Here is a 23,629-nt window from a genome sequence, read left to right as displayed (position 1 = left end):
TCAGACTGCTTCTGAAGTGGTCATTCAACCTAGGACTGTTAAGAGAATGTTGGAAAATAATAAAGCTCTGGAATGAAGTTTCTAAACACTTAGATTTGGTACTTCGAAGAAAGTTGGAAAAATCATTTTATCTGGCATTGCTTCGTATTACAAAAAACTATTTTGCCTTTCTAGTCTGCAGAAAATAATGTCAGTGTGTGTACTAATGATTTCCAAGAAGCACATTTTGTAAATCTGGAAATCCGGTGTGACACAGATGTTGGAGCCCTCCTTATAGAAAACATGGATTACCTGTTAATAGACTTTAAGGAAGGGTGTGTTCGTTTGTAGCTGGTGTTCTATAACTGCTCTATATGCATGCTCTGCTTAAAAGGAAAGAAAAAAAAGAAAAAAAAGAAAGCAGCTGAACAAATGCATTTGATCCTTTGATGTTTGGTTTCTCTCTACACCTGGCTTGTCTAGGAGTGTGTTTTGTTCCTGAACCAGTTTGTGCAGAGGCTGATTTGTGGTTCTGGAAGCAGTGTTAAAGAGAGCCTTTCTGAACCCCATAGTTGGTATATAAATGTTCTTAAATGTTGAACAATCATATGGCTTTTGTGGCGCTTTACCAATCTAGGTGCTTGCACTTGCCAGTCACATGGACTTGTTATTTGGTATTCCTGGGAGGTTTATCAGAGCTGCAGAGGGCCAATGTCCTCCTCTGTCCTCAGTCCACTTTGGTGTCTTTGCTGAAATTAGGGCTATTATTGCTGGTGTTGATACTTCTACAGTAAAGTATTTGAACTCTAAGAAAACAATTTTACTATGGTTTTGCACTGGGTTTATTGTACTCCTTTTTCTCAAGGACCACAGCCGTAGTCTTGAGTAGTAGTAGTTTCAGCTTTCAACAAGTATAACTTGTTATTAGCATGTATTTTGCCGTTGGGCAGAAGCCCCATTCACTGCTCTCGAGAATGCCATCAGGATCTGTCATACAGACCAAGTAAGTCTGTCATACTTGCTTCCCATAGGAAAGAGGCAGAAGATCCACCAATTTTCATTCCCAAAGCATCCATATGTTTGCCCGTCTGTCTAGGAGAGGAGTAGTGATCAATAAAAATAGAAATCTTTATTTTGGTCTGCCGAACCATAAGTGGATCTGGAAGCATTAGATCTGGCTTCACACAAGTGTCTTTAAGGCCTCATTTAATCAATTCTTCAAAATGTACAATATAAACACACGGAGAGAGTGTGAGATTTGGAGAGAAAAAAACTTCTCGCTTTGGTAATTAAGTCTTTTTATGGTTTTGACACTGATTGGATGGGTTACCCATTAAGGCCACAGCATTTCACGGATTGTTACAGTGTCCCATTAGGTTTTACTGATCAGGCATCTGGTAATACTTATTTTAGGGCGCAGATGCAAGATGCTACATGATGTATAGTTTGTAATTGAATCAGAGTATGTTCTTGAATATATTTAATTGCTGCTGTGGTGAAATTTCAATTGCTGGCTTGTGTGTTTTTTGTTTGTTTAGGAAGAGATGCTGTTTGGCTGCCACATCTTGTCACAAAGACACAATGAAATTTGCTAACTGTCCTTGTGTATTCATTGATTTCACTTTGCTGTCATGATAATATGTTGGATTTACATCTTTTGTTTGTTCACAAAGTAAAGACATATGACCACATAGGCTTTATTAAAGGTTCAACGGAAATACTGGCCATTTGTCAGAACTATCAACACTTCAATTGTTTGCTGTGTATGGCTCAAGTACACCACTCAAAATGCGAATGTCACCTGACTCCTTTTTCTAACACTATTCATCGATGATACAAACATTGCTTTGTTATAGGATTTTATTTCTAGGCCAATGTAAAGAAATATACAAAAAGCTACCCAACTTTTCCACTAACAAAGAGCCAAACCTACTGGCTTTAGCAGTACTCGTTAAGAATTGAGAGTCCAATAGTACTTCTCCTGCTTTGATTTCAATGATTTCAGGCTATTGTGACAAAAACACTGTTTTTTTCAAACTTTCCAAACACTTAGGAATAGAGCTATTGACAGTGGTTAAGGCCATTAGGGGCATAGTTGCTCATTGTTGATCTTCTCTTCATCCATGTTCGCTGCTTCAACAAATGCTGTTATGTCACCAAATTATCCTATTTTAGAAAGAACTGAACATAGAGACAGGGAAGCATATTTCCCTAAGCTCGAGCGTGGGCTGTTATTTCAGTCTCTTCTCAGACAGTTTCTCCCTTGGTGTAGAGTTCCTCTGATGAAGTTTTAATAAATTCCTTCACCTTCAGGACTAGGAATGATTGGAGTGTGAGTAGGAGGTTCCTTTGTCTTTTCTGACCTCAGAAGGATCCTTTATCAAAGCTGACATAGTAACAGAATAAACAGCTCAATGAAACTTAACCAGAGTGCAAATTTGCTTACCCTCCACACTCTTGAAAAAAACTTACATGTGCCTCAAGACGGCAAAAAATGCTCCAACAACAATTTTTGGAGTAAAGTTCACCGAGTCTAGCTAGAAAATTGCTTCTAAAAGAAAAACAATGACCTATTGCTATTTTAAAGTGAGTTGTAGTTTGGGGCTGTCACTTTGAAGCAGCAAGATGCTCTAGTATTTCGCTATATATACTAAAAGGTAATTGCCAGCATTTTTGTTCTTGTTTAAGGATGAAGGATTGTCAGCAAGCATCAACCAATCAATGTTAGCTGCTCCTGGAGTCTGATTTCTAAACAGGATACTCTGGTGTAGGCTCAAATATGAAGCAACAGAGAGTTTTCATCAAGGCACACACTATAATGATCTGCATGAAAATTGTACCCTGTGACGAGCTCAGTTCCGTTTTGCATTGTTGTTATGTTTTCTCAGGTCTTCTCTCTAAGTTTTAGCACAGCCTTGCGTATGGTAGCGGTGAATAAACATATGTTTATATACAACTGTATATAATGAACAATGCCCTATTTCGCCTCATCCTATTTTATAACATACAGAGTCTACCTCACCCCTGCCAAAATAAACCGTTACTTCCACCATACAGATGCTGCTTGCCCTCGCTGTCACCTGATTGATGCAGACCTGCTCCACAGGTCATGGGCCTGGCTATCTCTCCAACACTACTTGAGAGGTGTCAAGTCTCAATTGCGCCCAGATACCTTTAGGGGTGACAGTGCTAAGCTATACAAATGCTATGATTGATTGTCTACCTGCACAGGGCGTCCAGAGCTGCACAAATTGGAAATATGCCTCTTGGGTCGCTACCACAGGACAAGAAGTGTAGAGTTACCTCCCTCTTTCTCCACCTGGGACTGCTGACAGCCGAACACCTCATTACCTGGCAGTGGGAATCGCCTGAACCCCTAATACTAGTGGCTTGGATGCAATCTCTCCTTACATGGGCACAGGCGGAAAGCGTTGTGTTGCACAGGGAGGATTGCCTAGGGCTGCACAATTATCTTATAGCCACTAACTGGGATGTCACAGTGACCGATTTCCAGGCTAACACACAACAAGAAGCTGATGCTCGAGCAGACCCACTGGAAGATGGAGACGAAATAGCAATTGGTAACATGACTAATTAATGATATGATATTCACGGAGGTCTGCCCTTCCCCCAGTTCACGTTATTCCAGGTCCCTAAATTTGTATATGGACTGGTGAAGTGATATGTCCTCTGGATTGAATATGTTGCGTGTGGGGAACGGGAGAGGTCTTCTTTGTTTCTTTGATTGTCATATTTTTTCATAAAAATTGAACTGTTTGCCTACTCCTTGATAAATATGTAGATGGTCCCATAGCAGGATCACTACGCTTGTATTACACTCTTTCTCCTACAATGTGGCGTTCCACCCAACAGGACACTTATAAGATGATATGAGGGTTCCTGATCTCAGTGCTATCTACTGGAGTAAAAAATACTCTGTATTCCAAAATGCAGCTCGGCAACTAATATGTTGCACTGCATTTGTAACTGTGATTTGTCTTACTGTTTGACCGCTTCATCATCACTCTGACAAAACCAATACAGAGATTCAAACAAGAAATACGCAGTGTTTATTGAACAATAACCTATGCATTTTTTTTACTCAGCAGAAGTAACCTCGATCAAAAAGCAGAATTGGGAATAGAGCCAGCTTCTCTGCTGGTATTTAAAGCAGGTGCCAGAAGCCCCAGGCTAGTACTATGGCATGGTAAGTCAGTCCGCAGAGACGAGCAATTGGCTACAGGCAGCCATAACAGTGGCTTCATTCAGCTCACATTGCTTTTCTTCTTATTGTGTATATTGCATAACTCAGCAACCGTAATTGCTTTTATTCTTCAAAGTAGCGGTCTATTAGCAAAATAATCTTATCAAATATTTAAAATGAAGTGGTTATGTGTTAAAAGGAAACCTTCTGCTCAATCACCTAGCTCACTGGGCAAAAGCAACATGTCTTGTGCAACAAGGGCATATAATGATGTTCTGATGCAGATATGTATTATCCTAGAACTGCACTTAGGGATTTTCTCCCTCAAACAGCAAATCAAAATGTTTATAATGTAAAACATGATGACATATTAAAGCACACTCACAAATTACATCACCGAATGTAAGACACGCATCAGCTTTACCTGGATGGCTATCTGGCCATTTGGCAAACCCACCAACAAGACGATCCTGAGTAGACATGATGTAATTTCGATTTTTTTCCATGTTTATATATTTAAAAATATTCAAAAGCTGAAAAAGAAAAAATACTAGATGAAGCAGATATTAACAATAGTATTGCACAGACAGCAACCTGTTTATGTTATCATTTTAATCACAAAACATGTCATAAAAATTGTGAAATATAAACTTAAGGAAACAGACAGATCATAATGTAAGGACAACATGATACACATTGGTATGATTCAAATGATAGTGTAGCACAGGGGCTATGGCGGAGGAGCATCACCCCCCCCCGCCACCACCAGAAGCTGCAAACCTTTTACGACAAAAGGATAATAAACCATAAACTATGTTTATTATCATTTCGTGTGAAAGGGGCAGGGCCATGTGGGATGACAGGGATGAGTGCACTGTACTCTCTCCAGCCCGGCACTGTGTTGCAGAGCTGGAGAGAAAAAGCCAAGGCTTCAAGTCTGCCTGCGGTCCCAGTCAATCCTAATGCTGCTCTGAGCAGTGTCAGTATTAGCCGCAGGGCAGGCTGGGGGCCTGTGCCTGCAGTGATGAGGGAAAGAGGAGCGGCACAGCGGCGGTGGAGCAGGAAAGTTTTTCTTTTTACTTTTTTCTTTTTATTAAATGATTCCCCTTCCTCCTCCCCTATCCCTCCCACCCCCCACACCCCCCACGCCACACCCACCCCTACAGAGCGCAGAGAGTCTCGACTGGTGTGGCATGCTCCCAGGAAGGTAATGCAGAGATATCTAATGTCAGCACCAGGCACTTTATAAAACTAAAAATCAGGGGGAACAATGGCAATGCTACATGTAGTAAATCTGACTTCTCTGCATTGTCATTGCAGATTTCTCTCCTTTTTCTGGATCCTATGTTTGCTTGTCTTTTAATTCTGTGTACCTCACCACTGCTAAACCGGAGTAGTGTATGTGGCCCCTCTCCAAACATTGTTAAATTGGCCTACTCCTGAATGACATACTTGACCCATCTATAAGGCTATAATATATGGCCTAGGAAATACACACAGGACCTAGAAGTTAAATGCTACCTATGGACTGCAACACCTATGGTGCTATACCCAGTGTTGGCTTGTAAAATATGGCTTTCCTGACTGCAGCAGCCTAAAGCCCTGCTTTCAATCTGTCAAGATAACTATTTTTGACAGGCAGAAAAATTAATAAGTCACCCCTACAAACACTTTGTTGCCCATAAGGTAGTGTGTCTGTATTTAAAAGTACAAGATCTGTGAAATTAAAGTTGGCATGACCCTCCAGTGACTAGTCCCCAAAAGCTACTTTCACTGGCAGGGTATTAGCTGGATCGTAAAAAAGTACACATTAGCAGATTATAAACTTTAACCTGTAACTTTAGACAAGAAACAATGAAAATGGTCATTTAAAGACTATTTCATATTTATTAAAAGTCCAATTCATTGGTGAAGTTTCATTTTAATAAATATTTAGGGGCAGTAACTTTTAGAAAGTTACCTTTTAAATGCCTTATGTTTTCGGTGGCTAATTTGCATAAGCCTGCAAACAGCTGCCCAGCAAGTGCTTGACCTTCATGAGGTGTGAAAACTGGTCCCATAGGAGAATAGTGGTTTAAGCCTGGTGATAAGAGTGGCTGGATGTGGTGCATTTGATCTCCATCAGTCCAGGAAGTTGCGGTGTACACAGGAACTTCATTAACTTGAAAGGCATAGCAGTAGGGCATGCTCATTCATAGTTTAGTGTAAGGAGAGATTTGAAGAACGAAAGGCCTTTGCCCAGCAAGTCCTACATTAGCCAGACTGGTCTGAACCCAGTAGGAGGGAAGTTACCGTAGAACTAGTATGGAGTAGATGCAGGGGAAGAGGCCCCTCAATTTCCTGGCCACATCACTGGGTGGAAACCAGAGCTCTGCACAAGGGAGAGAGGGTTTCCCCATCTTGGATTTTAGGGCTGAAGGGCACTGTAAGATTGTTTGCAGTATAGCAAACAGGAACTGCTTAATAAATGGGCCTGGTTGTACCTAACAACTTTTACCCCATTGGCTAGGGAGGAGTCACAAGTCAGCCCCCCCATGCACTAGCTCACGCCATCCATAAACTTTCTAAACATGATCGATCAGAATAGGACTGGACCTGCTGTATGTGACGTGAGAGGAACCCTGAAGGACTGGACCTATTCCCTCTTACACCTTGCACCCAGGACAAAATAAGTGGCTCCATGGGTGAGTTGGCTGACATCCTGTGTGGCTACAGGAACACAACAAGCTACAAGTTGCCTTTTTCCTGCAATGACCAGTTGATCATTACTAACTGGACCTGGACGGGACCTTGATGGTGGCCTCTGCTGGAGTGAGTTATGGCCCTTAGTGCTGTCCCCGAGGGGCTGGAAGTATTAAAATGACCCAAAGAAGCTTCTCCACAAACCCTGAAAGGCTGCCACTAAGATCATTTTTGGACTTCCAAAAACCTCTGGGGCCGACAGGGGTACTTCATGGCAAAGGTGTAATATTTCAAAGGAACCAGTGTTCAAATGACCCCGGAAACAATATATATTAAAAAAACAATATACTATATCACTATATATGGCTCAGACAGATTAAATTCACTTGCATATCTTTATTGGTATTTTGTGATCATCAATATTTTAACACAACATAATCACAACACGCAATAATGTACAATAATTTTGATAAAAAACATACTCACATCAACATACAGCATTTATGCTACATGCACCTTCATTCAACTTCACTCTTTACACACCTTCAGCTCTACTTAAAATGTCAGATAGAATGTTTAAGACATATAAATCTCATATGTGTCAAGGCCATAATACTTTGTAGCATAATTTACTATTGTATTGCAGCTTCAATTTATGCTTCATAAAATGTTGACAAATATTAACAAAAATGCAATATTTTCTACACATTGACAAAGTTCTCCTTATGTTATGTAAGATAGTTAGTATTTTCCAGCCTTTAGATTCTTTTTTCTCTCTAATGTGACAACAGGTGAGGCCTAAATTCTTTGCCTCTGCGCGTATTTCAGCGATGTCGCACCTTCTTCAGGAAAGTCACCTCTAATCCAATAATTCTGTCAATTAATCCAATAATTCTGTAATTTACCTAAATTCAAATGGAGGTAGGGATTATGCCACGGGGAAAGGCCGCTTCCAAACATGTTACTGGTACTTGAGAGGTCTCAGTAAAAACCACTTCAAACTCCTTAGAAAAGTGATAGAAACTTGGTTTCTATCACCAAGTGTTCATAGGAGGAACATGACCATGGGGAGAGGCCTACAGTCAGCCCATAACTGGCAGAATAATCAAAGATGATGTCAAGCTGACATCAAATCCTCAACTAGGCAAGAGTCAATTGGAGTCTAATGGCAGTAATGGCATGCCGTCTGGAACCCCCTGATGTGATCTCCTACTGGCACGTACCAGTAGAAGGTCGCATCATGGCATCCCCGACGGCGTCACACATACTAGTAGGAGGTTGCATCAGTGTGTGTTGTGTCACAGATTTGTATTTCTAGGTCATCTCTGAAGAGCAATAGCACAGGTACAGCATCTGTCCCCTCTCCTGTTAAAACCAACTGGTCAGCAGCACGGATCAGAATGTTGCCCATCTCAGACAACAAAAAAATAGTGACGAGTGAATAGCTTTACTTTGTGAAGAAGTACACATAAAGTAGGAAAAAATGTATTCAGCATTACCCATCTAAATATGCACAAACACCCAAAGACAGAAAAGAAAACAAAAAAAGTCTCCAGAAATCTAGAAATAATACTGTGCATCACCCATTCAAAGGTTAGTGTGGTACTTTGCTGTTAGGCAGAGTTCTCTGAAACCTGTTGCTTCCCTCAATTTTTTGTGTTTAACTGTTATCTCAAAGTAGATGCCAGAGATGTCTGTCTAAATTGTAACTACAGTTTAATAGAGGATTTGGGCCAATTTGCCTCAAGTATTAAGGGGTTCTGGACATCCTGGAGCAGTCCTCATTAGAAGGAACATTTTTGCTAACATAACAATTCTAAATCTTTCTGGAACCTTTTTGTGGACTGGTAGCAGGGTGAATAAATAGCCAGAAATAGCACAGACGCTACACATTTTTATCTAACGGCTGTTGCTGACTTTTAGCTCTCAATGGGGAGCACTTAACTCCTTAGCATCAAGAATTTACAAATAATTTGGCTCTATCCAAAAAGTAGGTATCCACTCTTCCACCCTGCTGTACCCTTTGAAACAGCATTTACAAGGTACGTTATTAGGTACATAAATTTGAGAGTTGTCGATATGTTTGTATGTCATGATGTATCCGTGTGTAAAACTGATTACAACAAATACTGTTCCAGTGGTTACAGCACGGTAGGAGAGGGGAGATCAATTGTGGTTAGAGCCAAGTTGTTCATCAATTTCTTTAATTAAGGACAAAAGCACTCCTAATTGAAACCAACAATCCAAAGGTACAAAGTGTGACTTCAATTTCCTGGTTATTTGTATATAAGCGGTATATGTGGGTACATTATGGCATTCACATATATGAGGAACTCTTGAATTTATTCACATTTTAAAATAATGTTTTCTATAAATACTTTTTACATTAGGCAAGAATGTTTGCATTTATTTCACGGGTTGTGATGCACTAGAATGGCATCACCACAAAAAAGGCACAATCTACTGACTGTGCGATCATGTTGGTCGCTTATGTTTAAACATCATGTTATCTGCATAGCAGGTACATTAGGTAGATGTTGCCAGGGACAAATAGTCTGTGCAGAAAGACAACTACATACTGTTCAGTGGTTTGGACTCAGTAGCATCAAACCCATTCCTTTTACCCTGCGCTCAGCATGCCTTATTAAAATAAAGGGCAAGACAAAACATAACGATGTATTAGTACACGGAATATAAGCAACTTCAGAAAATATATCAAGATAAGACAGAGTTCCTAATTATTGATGAAGCTATTCAAACTCATAACCTTGAAAACAAATCTAACCACTCCAAACTGCCACATCACAACAGTGAAACAAAATGGAAAGTTTACGTACCTGTAAATCCTAGTTGCCTGTCATGGGTATTTTCTCTGAATGCATAAACAGTAGTATATCTCCGCCCTAGTGTGTTATCCGGAGCACCAATTTTAGAGATATTTTTACAAAGATAACATGCATTTTGAGGTAATATTTTATACATACTCTCTTTTATGGTTTTAAAAAAGTAAATCCAATCACCCAAATTGACTGTACAAAATACTTGGCTGAAAACACCACTTTATAAGAACCTTTTTGTTAGTCCTGACAACCTTAGGGTGGTCATCACCCAACTTTTTGCGCCTGCCTCCTTCCACTTTTCTGACACTGTTTTTGCTGGTTTTAGGACTCTGCACACTTTACCACTGCTAACCTGTGCTACAATGCCTATGCTCTCTCCCTTAAACATGGTAACGTTGGTTAATTCCCAATTGGCATATTTGATTTACTTGTAAGTCCCTAGTAAAGTGCGCTACATGTGCCCGGGGCCTGTAAATTGACTGCTACTAGTGAGCCTGCAGCACTGGTTGTGCCACCCGCATGAGTATCCCCTGGCATTGCAAGTCCTGTGTGTGCAGTTTCACTGACACTTCGACTTGGCATTTAAAAGCACTTGCCAAGCTCTAAACTCCCCTTTTTCTACATATAAGTCACCCCTAATGTAGGCCCTAGGTAACCCATAGGTCAGGGTGCTATGTAGTTAAAAGGCAGGACAAGTACATGTGTGGTTTATGTGTCCTGGTAATGGAAAACTCCTAAATTCGTTTTCGACTACTGTGAGACCTGCTCCATTCATAGGATAGCTTTAGGGCTACCCTTATATACTGTTTGAGTGGTAGATTATGATCAGAAAGGGGTAACCAAGTCATGTTTAGTATGGCCAGAATGGTAATAGAAAATCCTGATTATTGATGAGGTTGGAATTTATATTACTATTTTAGAAATGCCACATTTAGAAAGTGAGCATTTCTCTGCACTTAAAATCCGTCTGTGTCTTACAGCCTGTCTCTACTCCACGTCTGGCTGGGCTAGTTGACAGCTCCTTTGTGCATTTCACCCACACAACCACAAATAGAGGATACTCAGTCACACCTGCACTCATCTGCATACTGAATGGGTCTTCCTGAGCTGGGAGGGTGGAGGGCCTGGCACTTACATTGCAATGGCTAGTGGCTTGCCTTCACACAAGGGACTGCCTAACCCCCTACTGGGACCCTGGCAGACAGACCTGTACTGAAAGAGGACCTTGTGCACTTCAAAACCACTCTTTGAAGTCTCCCCCACTTCAAAGGCATTTTTGGAGCATATAAACTGGGTCACTGACCCCACCAAACTAGACACTTCTGGACCTCCAACCTGTCAAGAGGAGCTGCCTGGATGCCCAAAGGACTCACATGGACTGCTTTGATGTGAAGGACTGCTGCCTTGCTGTTGCCCTGCTGCTTTGCTGGCCTCTGATTTTGCTGAGAAGTGCTCTCCAAGGGCTTGGATTGAGCTTGCCCCCTGTTTTCTGAAGTCTCGGGGCCAAAAAGATTTCATCTCTTCAAGGAAACTCCTTGTATCCGAAAATCGATGCACAGCCTGCCCTGTGATGAGAAAATTGCTGCACAGCCGAACTGGAAAGAGGCAGCCCAACTTCCCAAGTAAAGATCGACGCAGTGCCTGCATTGCGACCAGAAATTTGACGCACAGCGTTACCAGATCAACACACAGCTGAGAGGGAACGACACAGTCCGCCGTTCCTGAGTGGAGAATTGACGCATCGCCTGTCATGTGACATAAAATTAGACGCATCGTCTACCGGATCGACAACGCCTGTGACTTCTTCCTGCACACCTAGGATGTTTCCCTGCATTGTCTCTGGGCGTCCAAAGATCCCCGCATCGCAGTGAGGAACCAAGACTGCGCACCAGAAAATGACGCAAAGCCCCTTGCAGCGTTGAAAGAAACAACGCATCATCTGTGCTGCGTCGGAAAATCTGACGCACCTTATTTTTTCATGCATCGCCTCCTCTGCGGTCTCAGTGTATGGTAATTTTGACGCAAACCAGGTACTTTGTGCAAACAAGAGACAACTGTTGATTTTTAAGATGTAAGACTGTTCTTAACATTGGAAAAGTGATATTTCAACTTGTGCTTATTGAATCTTTATCGTTTTGACCTTAATTTAACCAGGTAAATATCTTATATTTTTCTAAACCTGTGTGGTGTTTTCACTGTGTTACTGTATGATTTATTGCATTCATACTTTACACATTGCCTTGTAAGTTAAGCCTGACTGCTCAGTGCCAAGCTACCAGAGGGTGGGTAAAGTATAATTTGGATTGTGTGTGACTTACCCTGACTAGGATTGTGGTTCCTACTTGGACAAGGGTGTATACCTCTGCCAACTAGAGACCCCATTTCTAACACTTTTTAAAACCCCAAAATGAAGGGAAGTTTTAGCCTCTAATTGCCAATCACAAAATGTGCCAATTAGTCTGGCACCTTTAAGGAACTCTGCAGTTTGCCAGTCTTTCCATCAAGCAGTGCAGGTTCTTGAGGCAGTTCATTTTTTAGGACATCCAATAGGATGTTTGGTGTCTTTAGCACTTTTTAGGTCTTGCCTAGGCAGTACACTTTCGCTGTCTCATTGAGACACGCAGTATATACAATATGGGCTTCCAGCAACACCCATCTTTTTCATTGTTACTGTCCTCTGTAAATGTCAGATTTTGTTTGGTGAATACACTCCTCCCAAGAGAACTGCCCCTGTTACATGTGCTCTTACACTTCAGGTTATTTAGGCCACTTTAAGAGCACTCTTTTTTTGTTGGCCTGCCTCTGCTCGTATTAAGTGTTTGTGCTTTGTGTGCTGGATTGCTCCTTTCGTGTTTGCACACCCTTTTTGTTGCGGAGTGCACAGGTAGTCTCAGTGCGGCACCAGCTTTATGAACGCTACGCTTTATCTTTTACAGATGCTCACTCTCCCCCTCGTTATTTACAAGACAGCAGCAGTAAAAAGCATCCCCCTGGCCCACTATGTGACATGCCTTAACCCCTTTGCTGCCAGGCCTTTTCCCCCTCAGGCGCCAGGCCTTTTTTTGGCTATTTGGGGCAGTTTGCGCTTAGGCCCTCATAACTTTTTGTCCACATCAGCTACCCATGCCAAATTTGGCGGGGGGGGTAACCTGCGTTTTTGGTCCTGGGGTCAGCAGCCATCTAGGGAAACCTACCAAACCCAGACATTTCTGAAACCTAGACACCCGAGGGAGTACAGGGAGGTGTGACTTGCATGGATCCTCTAATGCTTTCTTACCCAGAATCCTCAGCAAACCTCAAATTTAGCTAAAAATCTATTTTTTCCCACATTTCTGTGTGGAACCACCGCACCAGGACACATTTCCTACCACCCAACGTTCCCCTCAGTCTCCCGATAAAAATTATACCTCACTTGTGTAGGTGGGCCAAGTGCCTGTGACAGGGAAGAGCCAAAAACATGTCGAAATTGAGGGAGAACCAAAGTGGGTCCAAAAAGGCAGTTAGAAAAAAAAAAAACATTTTTAGGCTGACAAGTGCAGCTGTATTTTTATCGGTATAGATGAGACAATGTTGGGTGGTAGGAATTTTGTGGATTCCTGCAGATTTCGGAAGGTTCCATCACAAAAATGTGGGAAAAATGTGTGATTTCCAGCAAAGTTGGAGGTTTGCAGAGCATTGTGGGTAAGAAAATGGTGTGGGGTTCATGTGAAGCACACCACCCTGGAATCAACCAGATGTTTAGTTTTCAGATGTGTCAGGGGTTATCGGGCAGAAATGGCCTAAAGATAATTTGCCTCCCCACCCCACCCGGGAGCGACCCTTGCCTAAGGGACCAGCTCGCTCCAGGCATCCTAGGGGTTAAGGAGTGGTGACAAACACACTTGTTTTTTTCCATCAAGTTCCCTGATAAATGGCAGCATTTTGTTGGCTTTCGCCATTATTTTACTTACATTTTTCAGATTGCCATGTCTCAGCATTTTATTTTTAGAAGGCACGGGGAGAGACAACACCGAGTCTTGAACTCTGTTTCCTGGGTTCCAAAGTTGGCAGCTATGAATGTTATGCCGCATCCTCTCAGTGAAACAATCAGCATTGTTGGGGGGGGATTTGTCTTCATTTCTCTCACTGAGTTACACTCCCACCATGCAACCACCCTTAACCCTTTCCTTCCTTTTGCTTCCCTGAGTACCCCTCGTGAGCGCATTGGAAGGGTGTTCCCTTGATTACACAGAAATGTGCTGTTAGGAGGTGGGCGCTGGCGATGTGGATAGCGCTTTATCTGTTTTGAGGCCCCAAAACGAGGAGAGTAAAGACAACATGTATTCCTCCATTATGACATTATCTCCAGATTTGACAACAGTTAGCTCTCAACTATCTTTTGTTATCTTCTGCCATGAAGGAAAATGATTGGGAATGTCTTCCACCCACTGGGGAGCAGGACAGTGATGGAACAGTGAAAGTCATTGTTTTGCTTCAGTGGCCTTACATAAAGCCAAATGAGGTTGTTGAAAGCATGTATTTTTCGGTGACTTGTGCCTCAGAAACAAACTGTTTTTCTGGTTGTTTTTCATGGTACTGTAGTTGCTAATACCTTTTTTCAAAAGGGAATATAGGAACACTGTTAGCCTCTTTCATATCCTTTGAACTGTACATGAGGAGAATCGTTTCTTCACACCAATCCAACAGATTTCAGGGTTTGTGTTTTCATGCTTTGGAGCTCTTTATCAGCATGAGATCCAAAGAGAACCTGAAAAAAGCATACCCATAATGGTATTAGCACCTATAGGGTCAAAGATGTGAGCCTCAACCACAGGTTGTGTTTCTAAGAGATGTCATGAGATATGACAAAAGTTATTGGTTGCACTTATAGTATGGTGTGAGGTGATCATACCTCCTTACGGAACATTTATAAAATCCTCTTCTAGAAACCTATTATCCAGACCAGTGAGTTCCATAGTGTTTTTCTGTACAGTCCTAACAGTGTGTTGGAGCTTGTAACTCTCAAGGCTGTGTCCCAAGTTGATGACCTTTTCCCTCAACAACATCCATCATGTTGCTGACTTTTCTGGGCAGTGCTGAGGAGTTATATCAGGAGGCATTAAAATGTTTTTGTGGGGCAGACACAAGTAAGAAATCAGGAGACAGTGTTTCTCCTAAGTAGAGGTCTGCATGTTTTCTCCTGGCAGTGGTAAACAAGCAGCATATAGACAGGCTTAAAGAAGGTATACATAGCGGATCACAGGGGGCCAGGAACTAAATTTAACATGGGCCTGGCTTGAGGTTTTTGAACCGGAGTCTCAAATAACAGATGTCTCATACACTTGGGCAGATGCTTTAAAGGGCAAGTTAATTACATTTGGTAACGCTCGTTCTGGTAGACTGGATCTGAAAACTTTTCTCCACCAATGTTTACAAGCGCTGCTGGGTGGTGCCATATGGCTCAGCATAACTTCGCACCACTCCAAAAGTGACAGAGTAGAGCCACATGCCAGCGCCACGTCAGCATGCTGATGTCAGTTTCTTGAGTGTCTCTGTGCCTCCTCAGAAGCTGTGTGTGACCAACTGGGTAGCAGAAGTGTGCAGATTTGTAACTTGTAACTTTTTCAGATGTTAAAAAGAGGCATGTCTTTCTGATGGATACTTTTAACCATAGATTTATCACTTTAGAATAGATACCAAACCAGTACTTCTGCAGGTGGAGAGTCTTGAGTGGACTCAGACCACGAAGTCTCGCAAGACCAATTGCGTGAAATGTCCTTCCTGCCGAACCTAGCTGTAAAAGGCATATGCAGTGAGTCTAGCAGAAGTCAAGGACAGGAACTCAGCGTCCCAAAGCAGTAGTTGCATTCTTATCCTGGTGGAACGGGCTCTCAGACCTTCCCTTGGCTGCTTCTTGTCAGTGCATAGCAAATCTTAATGCAGAGGACTATCTATTTCAATAGGGTCCTCTTCTGCGCAGCTTTCCCTTTCTTCTCCCCAGAGCACCCCACAAAAAACTGATTGTCTACACTGTTTTCCTTGGTATGATAAATATGAAAGCTTAAATCCCTCTTGGGGTCCAGCCCAAGACCCTCTCCTCTTCTTTCAGGGGTGAGGAGAAGCAAATAACGTAGTCAAGTTGAACGACTGCCCAACAAGGAAAGAGGTCATAACTTTGGGCAAGAAGGCTGCCCGAGTTCTCAAACCCAGTTTGTCTAGAAAATAGGATGGTCAGGGCAGATACACCAACAGTGCCTGACGCTCACTCAAGCAAAGACCAAAAGTAATTGCAAAGAGGAAGATAATTTCAAAGTGAAGAGGTGCAACAAGCGGCTGTGCACCAGCTTGAAGGGCATGCACATGAGAGAAAATAACACCAAATGATGGTCCAACTATAGTCTCACAAACGGTTTAGGAGGAAACGTGTCAAGCCTTTTACAAAGCTCATTACAACAGGTGATTTAAACAAGGATGGTTGGTCTAGCAAACGTAAATAGGTCAAATGGGCCCACAAGTAACCTTTAATAGTGTCCTCTGGCCTTGGTGGGGCAAAGACAAAACAAACAAAAAAGCTTCTCATATCTTGGATTGCAAAGGCAGCTACCACACCAAGCCACAAACTTGTTCCATCGCTCTGTATAATGGATTTTGTGAAAGGGCATCTGGTGACAAGGAAGACATCCACCACTTATGGCTGTAGATCAAACTCACTCAATTGCCGCCAATCAGTCTCTACGCATGGAAGTGTACATTGCACAGATTCGTATTGTAGGATCCTGCCATCTTGCTGGGACAGCAGGTCCTTCCTAAGTGACAGCCTGTTCAGACAACAGGTGTTTATACTCAGAAGCTCCCAATACTATACTCTCCTGGCCCAATTCAGAGCAACTAGAATGACTTGGCCCTGTCGTTCCTGATCTTTTCCAGAACTCAGAGAAGGAGAGGCAGAAGCAGCAAGACGTACAGGAGTCCCGAGTTCCATTCCAGCTGGAACATAGCTCCTAGCGAATGTTGCTGTGGAAACTCAAACACACAAAACATTTGACACTGCACGTTCAGCGATGTCGAAAAGATCTAGCCAAATTTCTCCATACTGATAGAAGATGCCCTGCTCAAGGTATAGTGAACATTTGTAGTCTGCTGAGCTTGTTCACTCTGGCATTCAGGGACCCTGCCAGGTAGTTAATGATTAGAAAGATGCCCTTACACTCCAAATAACTTCAGAGGCAAAGGGTTCAGGACCCTATTCTGGCCAGTTCATTACAATGCCACATATGGTGTTGCACGTGAGAACCTGCACCAGCCTAATTTTGATGGACGCTAAGAAGGCCTTCAAAAGCAAATTGAATGGCTTGTAATTCAAAAATGTTACTATGGAGTTGGGCTTCCATCAGAGACTAGAGTCCTCTGATCTCCATCTCCACCAGATGACCTCCTGAACCCAGTAGTGACATGTTCATCACCACCATCAGCTGTGGGTGGGAAAGAAAGAGGGGCCTGCCACTGGTCCAAATGCAGTTAATTAGCCACCACTGCAGATCAGATGAAATCACCTTCTAAATTCAAATGATATCGGAAAGGTTTCCTTGGTGCCGGGCCCATTAGAACATAAGACTTTATTGCAGAACCTGCATATGCCATCTGGTGTGGTCAACAAGGAGGATGAAGGAGGCTAAAGGCCATGGAAGCCTCAGAGCTGCTTTCACAGAGATCCAGGACTGAAGCTAAAATGGCAGGATCATAGTCTGAATGTCCTGAACTTGTTGCAATGGAGGGAAGGCCCTGAACTGCACCGCATCCACGGCAGCTCCAATAAAGGTGAGTCACTGTGAAGGAGTCAGATGTGACCTTAGCTCATTGATCATGAATGCCAATGAAGTCAGGAGATTCGCTGTGGTCTGGGTGATGGTTTATGACTGAGTGTGGCGAGCCCGGCTTCAACAGCCAGCCATCGAGGTAAAGGAAAACTGCTGATCCCAACCTCCAACACTGAGCAGCGATCACCACCTCATTTTCGAGAGCACAGGAAGCTGAAAATGCCTCTGGGCTGCACTGAATTGCAGGTGATATCTATGGGACTTCAGGGGGGGGTAGATGAAAATATGCGTTGTGCAGGCCCTAAGACACCATCCAGTCGCTGAGGTCCACCACAGATAGGATCTGGGCCAGTGTGAACATTGTGAATTTCCCCTTCCACAGGAAGGCATTAAGAGTTTGAGGGTCTATAATAGTCTATAATGGGCCAAAGGCCACCATACCTCTTTGGCATAGGGAAATAGTGACAGTAGCAACCCTCTTATTTTCAAGTCTAGAACTCTCTCACTTTACTTTTGATCTTGCACCTCTTGCAGCAGAATGGAGAGGTGTTTCTCAGGGATTCCATCTGATGGGAGGAAGATTTGGTGGAGCAGAAAGAAAGGTTAGAGAAAAGGTATACTAAACAACTGATAGTGCCCGTCAGATGTGCTGGATTGCCACCATGGGAGAAAGTGCTGGATTCTTCCTCTGAAAAAGTGGTTGAGCACCACTAATGGCAAGCTAAAATGGCTTTGTTGCAGTGAAGGGAAATGGGAGGGCTAGTGCCCTACATGTTGCCTGCCACATCCACATCCACATCCCCAGCCTCAAAAGGTCTAGCATGGGCTTGAGAGCCTAACATTGCCTATTCGCCAGCCCCTCCTTGAGTTGCCTCAGAATTTCCTAAACTGGTGAGGAAAATGTTTGCCAGATGTTAAAAGACCCAGGGAGCATGCAGTGTGTCCCTACTCTATTTGAAATGTTCCAAGGTAGCATCTCGCTAAACAGGTGTGAATAAATCAACATCCATGAGAGAGACCTGTACATCTCCAGAAAATCCTGTGGAGAGCATCCATGCATGGTGGCACAGCATCACACGAATGCCAAATGCCCTTCCTAAACAATCAGTAGTATCACTGCCAGCACAAATCATGTATTTGGCCACATCTTGAGCATCCTGAATTGTTTGAGCCAGTGGGGTCCCAAGGTCATCTGAAACCACCAGCAAGATCTTACTGACCATGTCACACAGAGCTCCATTGACTGCTCTCGTTGCTAGACTAGCGGAGAAGAAAATTAGTTTTCCCAAACACCTAAATACTCTTAGACTCCTTATCAGGAGGAGTCATGGCAATGAAATGGGGTTCACCTCCTTTGAGACCTGAGCAATCAGACGCTTTGGTTTAGGATGTTTAGTTAGAAAATCAGGGTCACCGGGCAGCAGTCTGTGATGTCTAGCCACCTGCCTATTCACTGATGGGCAAGAATGGGGTCTTCTACTGTATGCCCATTAAGGTATCAATGAAGGCCTCGCCGAAAGAGAGCAAAAGCTCAGATGTGGCTGGTGTAAGATTCCCATAAGAACACAAATCCTAGTTTCAGTAGCAGGCAAGACCTTAGCTGCTCATCAGACTACTATTGCAAATACTGCACTCTCTTCTGTTGGTGATCCAAATGGCAAATTCAACCTTGTATATAGGGAACTATCAAACCCGCTCGTCTCTTTTAGTTCATGCAAAAACTTTCATCATCATCTTCATAATGAAGAAGTAGATCATCCCCATTCCTATCTAAAGATGGTGGTAGCTTTGGTCACAATCGGAGCCAAAAAGAAAGTGGAACCTCTGATGGAATGTCCGTCCCGGTCAAAGCACTGGATCAGAGTTAGGCTGAACAGCAACCGGTTGCACTTTAGTAATTTTGTTGTGCAACATTTGTCGCGATGGGCTGAAATTGTTTCATGGTTTGATAGCGGAATCAGCACCAGGTGATTTTTTTAATGTAACTAAAGCACTGTATGGTAGCACATTGTCATTCATTTACAGACAGCACATTTCCCATTGAAATGGCCACAAACTTTGCACAAACATACAGTTTTACTGATTAATCTATACAGCACACAAATGATAATGTGTGGAAATTGAGTTTCTGTTAATATTTATCATCTGTGTATCACCAAGTAAGGTGTTTCTGTTTCCTGCACACTTCAGAATTACTAAACAAATGTGCTTCATTTTTGCTTTCCTAACTGTTGAATGCAAAGAGGTTATTTGTAGGCATTTACATTTTGTTGGGTGTTGCAAAAAACGCCTTTCCTTTCATACTCCCTGTACTCCAGCATGATTGTCACAAAATTCACTTTACAAGCTCCTCTCACTTTGCAGTCCGAGGAAGAAAAATAAGCACCAATCCTCATGTTAAAAGAATAAGCAGCAATTTGTGACAAGACACAGCCTGACATTTGACCTCTGTCACTGAAGCAGGCAAACGTAACAAGATAAAGACAGAATTCAAAGGCATCCTTATTTATTGCTTTACTGACCCACCAAAAATCGGCTTGTGACACACCAGTGTGGTATAAGACCCACAGGTTGGTAACCATTGCTCTACAGCATTTAGAGGGAAGGTTTTCTTCCTACTTCTTCCTATTCAGTTAATCCTTTGGAGCCTGTGCTGTTTAATTTTGAGGAGCTGTTGGAGGTGGCACTGGAGGATTAAAACACAAAGGCCCTCATTACGACCCTGGCGGTTGGCGGAGAAGTGGCAGTCTTACCACAAACAAGCTGGCGGTAAAAAAATTGGAATTATGACCATGGCGGTACACTTCTCTGATCTGACTGCCAGGGCGGAGACGACCGCTGGGCTGGAGACTTGGGTCTCCAGCCCAGCGGCCGTCACAAGACTGCCGGCGGTATCACGACCCGGCTGACCGCCATGGATTTCATGGGGTTGGGAACCGCCATGAAATCCATGGCAGTAAGCACTAACAGTGCCAGGGAATTCCTTCCCTGGCACTGATGGGGGCCTCCCCCATCCCCCACCCCCTCCCCCCAAACCCCCTGCCACACCCCAAAGGTGGCAGGACCACTCTCCCCACCCCTACCCCCAACATCGCAACCCAGACACACACCGTACACGCATGCATACACCACCAACACACATACCCGCACACATATCACCAAACATGCCAACAGCCACACACACAGTCATACACGCACACCCACATACAGACATACACGCACACATCCATTCAGACATACAGATAGACATGCACACATTTCCAAACACAACACCCCTGCATGCATACACGCACTCACACACCCACTCTACATACTCACACGCACACCCCCATGCAAGCACACAACACACAACACCCTCCCACCCACCTCCCCTAAAGGACGATCAACTTACCTGGCCCGTTGATCCTCCGGGAGGGGACAGGATCCATGGGGGCTGCTCCACCGCCAGCACCCCATCAACAGAACACCGCCCACCGAATCACGTTCCGTGATTCGGCGTGGCGGTGTTCTGTTGACGGGGTGGTGGAGGTGGAGCAACCTCCAATTCCCCGCCGACCACCAGTATGGCTGCTGGTGGCTCTCCGTCCGGAAAAGGACGGAGGGCTGCCAGCAGTCATAATTCGCTGAGCGGAAAACCGTCTGCACTGGCGGTCTTCAGCACGACGGTCCCTTGGCTGTCTTGCAAAAAGACCGCCGAGGTTGTAATGACCACCAAAGTACGCAATACTGATGGTGCCGATGGTCCAGATGGTCCATTTGGGCCACTGGGCAGTTCTGAGTTATCATTCACTGAGGGAACTGGTAGGAGCTCTTCTTTAAAAGTTGTAGCGTCTGAAAACATGGAATACAATGCGCTTCCAGGTTCTCACCTTCTCGTTGGATGTTGCAATTTGACCTCATGGCGTTGCTGGATTGGCAAGAGGACTCCTCGTAGCACTCAAGGTCAATGATACAGTGACTGATCTCACTAATGAAACACTAGCAGACACTGACTGGAAAACCCCAGATATCCTTAATATTCAAAATTTTGAGACTGAAGGTCTGGACAATGGACATCCTTACGAGTGTCTCGACTTCCACCGGGTGCATGGGTGTCTAGACCCCGATCCTCCCAACCCCACTGCCCCATGAAGCTACACTCCTTCCCATCCCACCTGGGCCTGGTAGTTTTCTCTGGGAACTCATAAGAAAACCAGCAAATTAATAGGGCAAGCAGAGCCAAGAGTCTGGCTTGGTTCTAAGAATCCATGCACAAGCAAAGCCATGAAGAAAAAACGCTTGCCATATAAATCGTGCAACAAACATAATGTAAAAAATATGATAGTCTCTTCAAAATTACAAACAAGTATTTTCTTAGCATGCAGAAGCGTTTCACAACAGTACATCAGATTATACCCCTGCACTGGCAGACATTTATTAAAAGTAATACTTTTTAACCATGAAATTAGAAATACCACAGCAGTACCACTGCAATATCCCTTCAGTAGAAATGAAAATGATCCCGCCTTTTCAGTGCTTCAGCCATCTACAGCCTACGGAGAGTGGAAAATCAACATCGTACTGTGCAGTCTACCTAAAACTCACAAAAGGTAACATCAACACCAGTAACAAAGGCTATTGATCCATTCTAAGACAGCTAAACTGCCCTTCCACACCTGGAACTGGTGTTCAGCATCTAATAACCCTTTCACCTAAACATACTCTTTTAAGTAAGGGGAAGTTTCCAAAAGATGCAACTAATCAGTTGAGCTAAGGAAGAGTTCCACCTCAGCAGTAAACTTCCTTTCACCTTGAAGGCCGAAGCTGAACTCCAAGCATTCTTCTCAGTATTAGAACAAGACTGTAACACCTGCAACTAGAACTCAGCAAAATCCCCACCGTTGTAAGACCTTATTCTTCAGACGCGCCAAATCTGAATTCCTAAGTCAATCCATTCAAGCCACCCCTATTTAGCCACTCTAACACACACCGCCAAGGTCTCTCACTGGGTTTGCCTACTTCTTTCTCCATAACCAAAACAAAGATTTCAGCACTCAGCAACTGAATATTTGTTGCTACAATGCTATACTGTATTCTATATGCTTTAAGGTGCAGTGCAAAACCAAAGTTGAACTGCAAGGCCATGCAATTAAACTGAGTACTTGTACAGTGCACTGGCACTTGGCACACAATGTGGTACACATTACAGCAAAACACAAACCATGTCACATAAATGTACACACAGAAAAATAAGTTGGAAATTATAACACAATGGGCTCATTACACCATAGTATTAACTATTATCACATACACCATGTAACATGTGTGGTATTTTATGTTAGATATTACCTTAAGTGTTGCTCCAACCCAAAAAGAGTAGCAAGTATCCACTGGTTTATTAGGTCGGCCGTGGAAGCCATTTTGTTGCCTCATAATACACCATCTTCTTATTCTGTTCAACTCTTTTTCTGAGAACACTTCCTCTAGTTTTCCCATAAGGCAAAGTGATGCAATGCCACAGAAGGTGGAACCACCTGTAGACAACCATAATAAAACGATTACATGAAATATGCCATGGGTGTGTTCTTGCACCCTCTTATTTATTCTGAGGTCTCAAGAAAGGGATTCTCATACGGCGGGTAACTTTGCCATCCCAGTTGCATTGCACACAATTGATTCTTTACTTATGTCTAGCACTTGACTGGTATTTTGCTTTTATGGATGACTTCGAATGATCCACCAACCTTTAGATAACATATTCTAGTGCCCAGTCCTAACATCTCAAAATTAAAAACATTTTTATTAATGTTGTACACGGAGAGAGTGTATTTGTGCTTCTATATGAACCTACATTTTGGCAATAGGATATATATTGTACCCAAGTTCTTGAGTCTGGGAGGTTATAATGCATCAAATCTTTTGGGCCATTTTGTAAACTTTGCTACACAGTTGGGTAACAACCCTACTGAATACAAGAAAACAGTTTTTCTAGGTAAATGCATCTCTATTGCACTATCCGAAGTGGGTGTTTGGGGGTTTCAAAATGCCTCTTCCCGTCAAGTTGAAGAAGAAAAGATTATGGAGACTTCTTCTAGGCTTGCCACAAAGTCCCTAAGGTTTATTTGTCATGTTGAGCTGCGTTTAGAATA

At 43.1% G+C, this 23,629-nt stretch overlaps 1 protein-coding gene across 2 annotated transcripts in view; it reads right to left on the bottom strand.

Moving 5' to 3' along the window:
- The window catches only part of PGGT1B (protein geranylgeranyltransferase type I subunit beta), a 239,403-nt gene that overhangs the window by 4,952 nt on the left and 210,822 nt on the right, over positions 1-23,629 (bottom strand). For both annotated transcript variants that reach the window (XM_069226500.1, XM_069226501.1), the window contains 2 exons: positions 22,830-23,014; positions 4,608-4,716 (listed from right to left, as the gene is read on the bottom strand). In XM_069226500.1, the coding sequence (XP_069082601.1) occupies positions 4,608-4,716; positions 22,830-23,014 (294 nt within the window). The remainder of the gene's footprint in view (positions 1-4,607; positions 4,717-22,829; positions 23,015-23,629) is intronic.

Source organism: Pleurodeles waltl, chromosome 1_1 (genome assembly GCF_031143425.1).
Source record: "Pleurodeles waltl isolate 20211129_DDA chromosome 1_1, aPleWal1.hap1.20221129, whole genome shotgun sequence".
NCBI classification, from domain to species: Eukaryota; Metazoa; Chordata; class Amphibia; order Caudata; family Salamandridae; genus Pleurodeles; species Pleurodeles waltl.
Note: the sequence above shows the minus strand (reverse complement) of the source record. Positions and strands in the feature narration are given on the sequence as shown.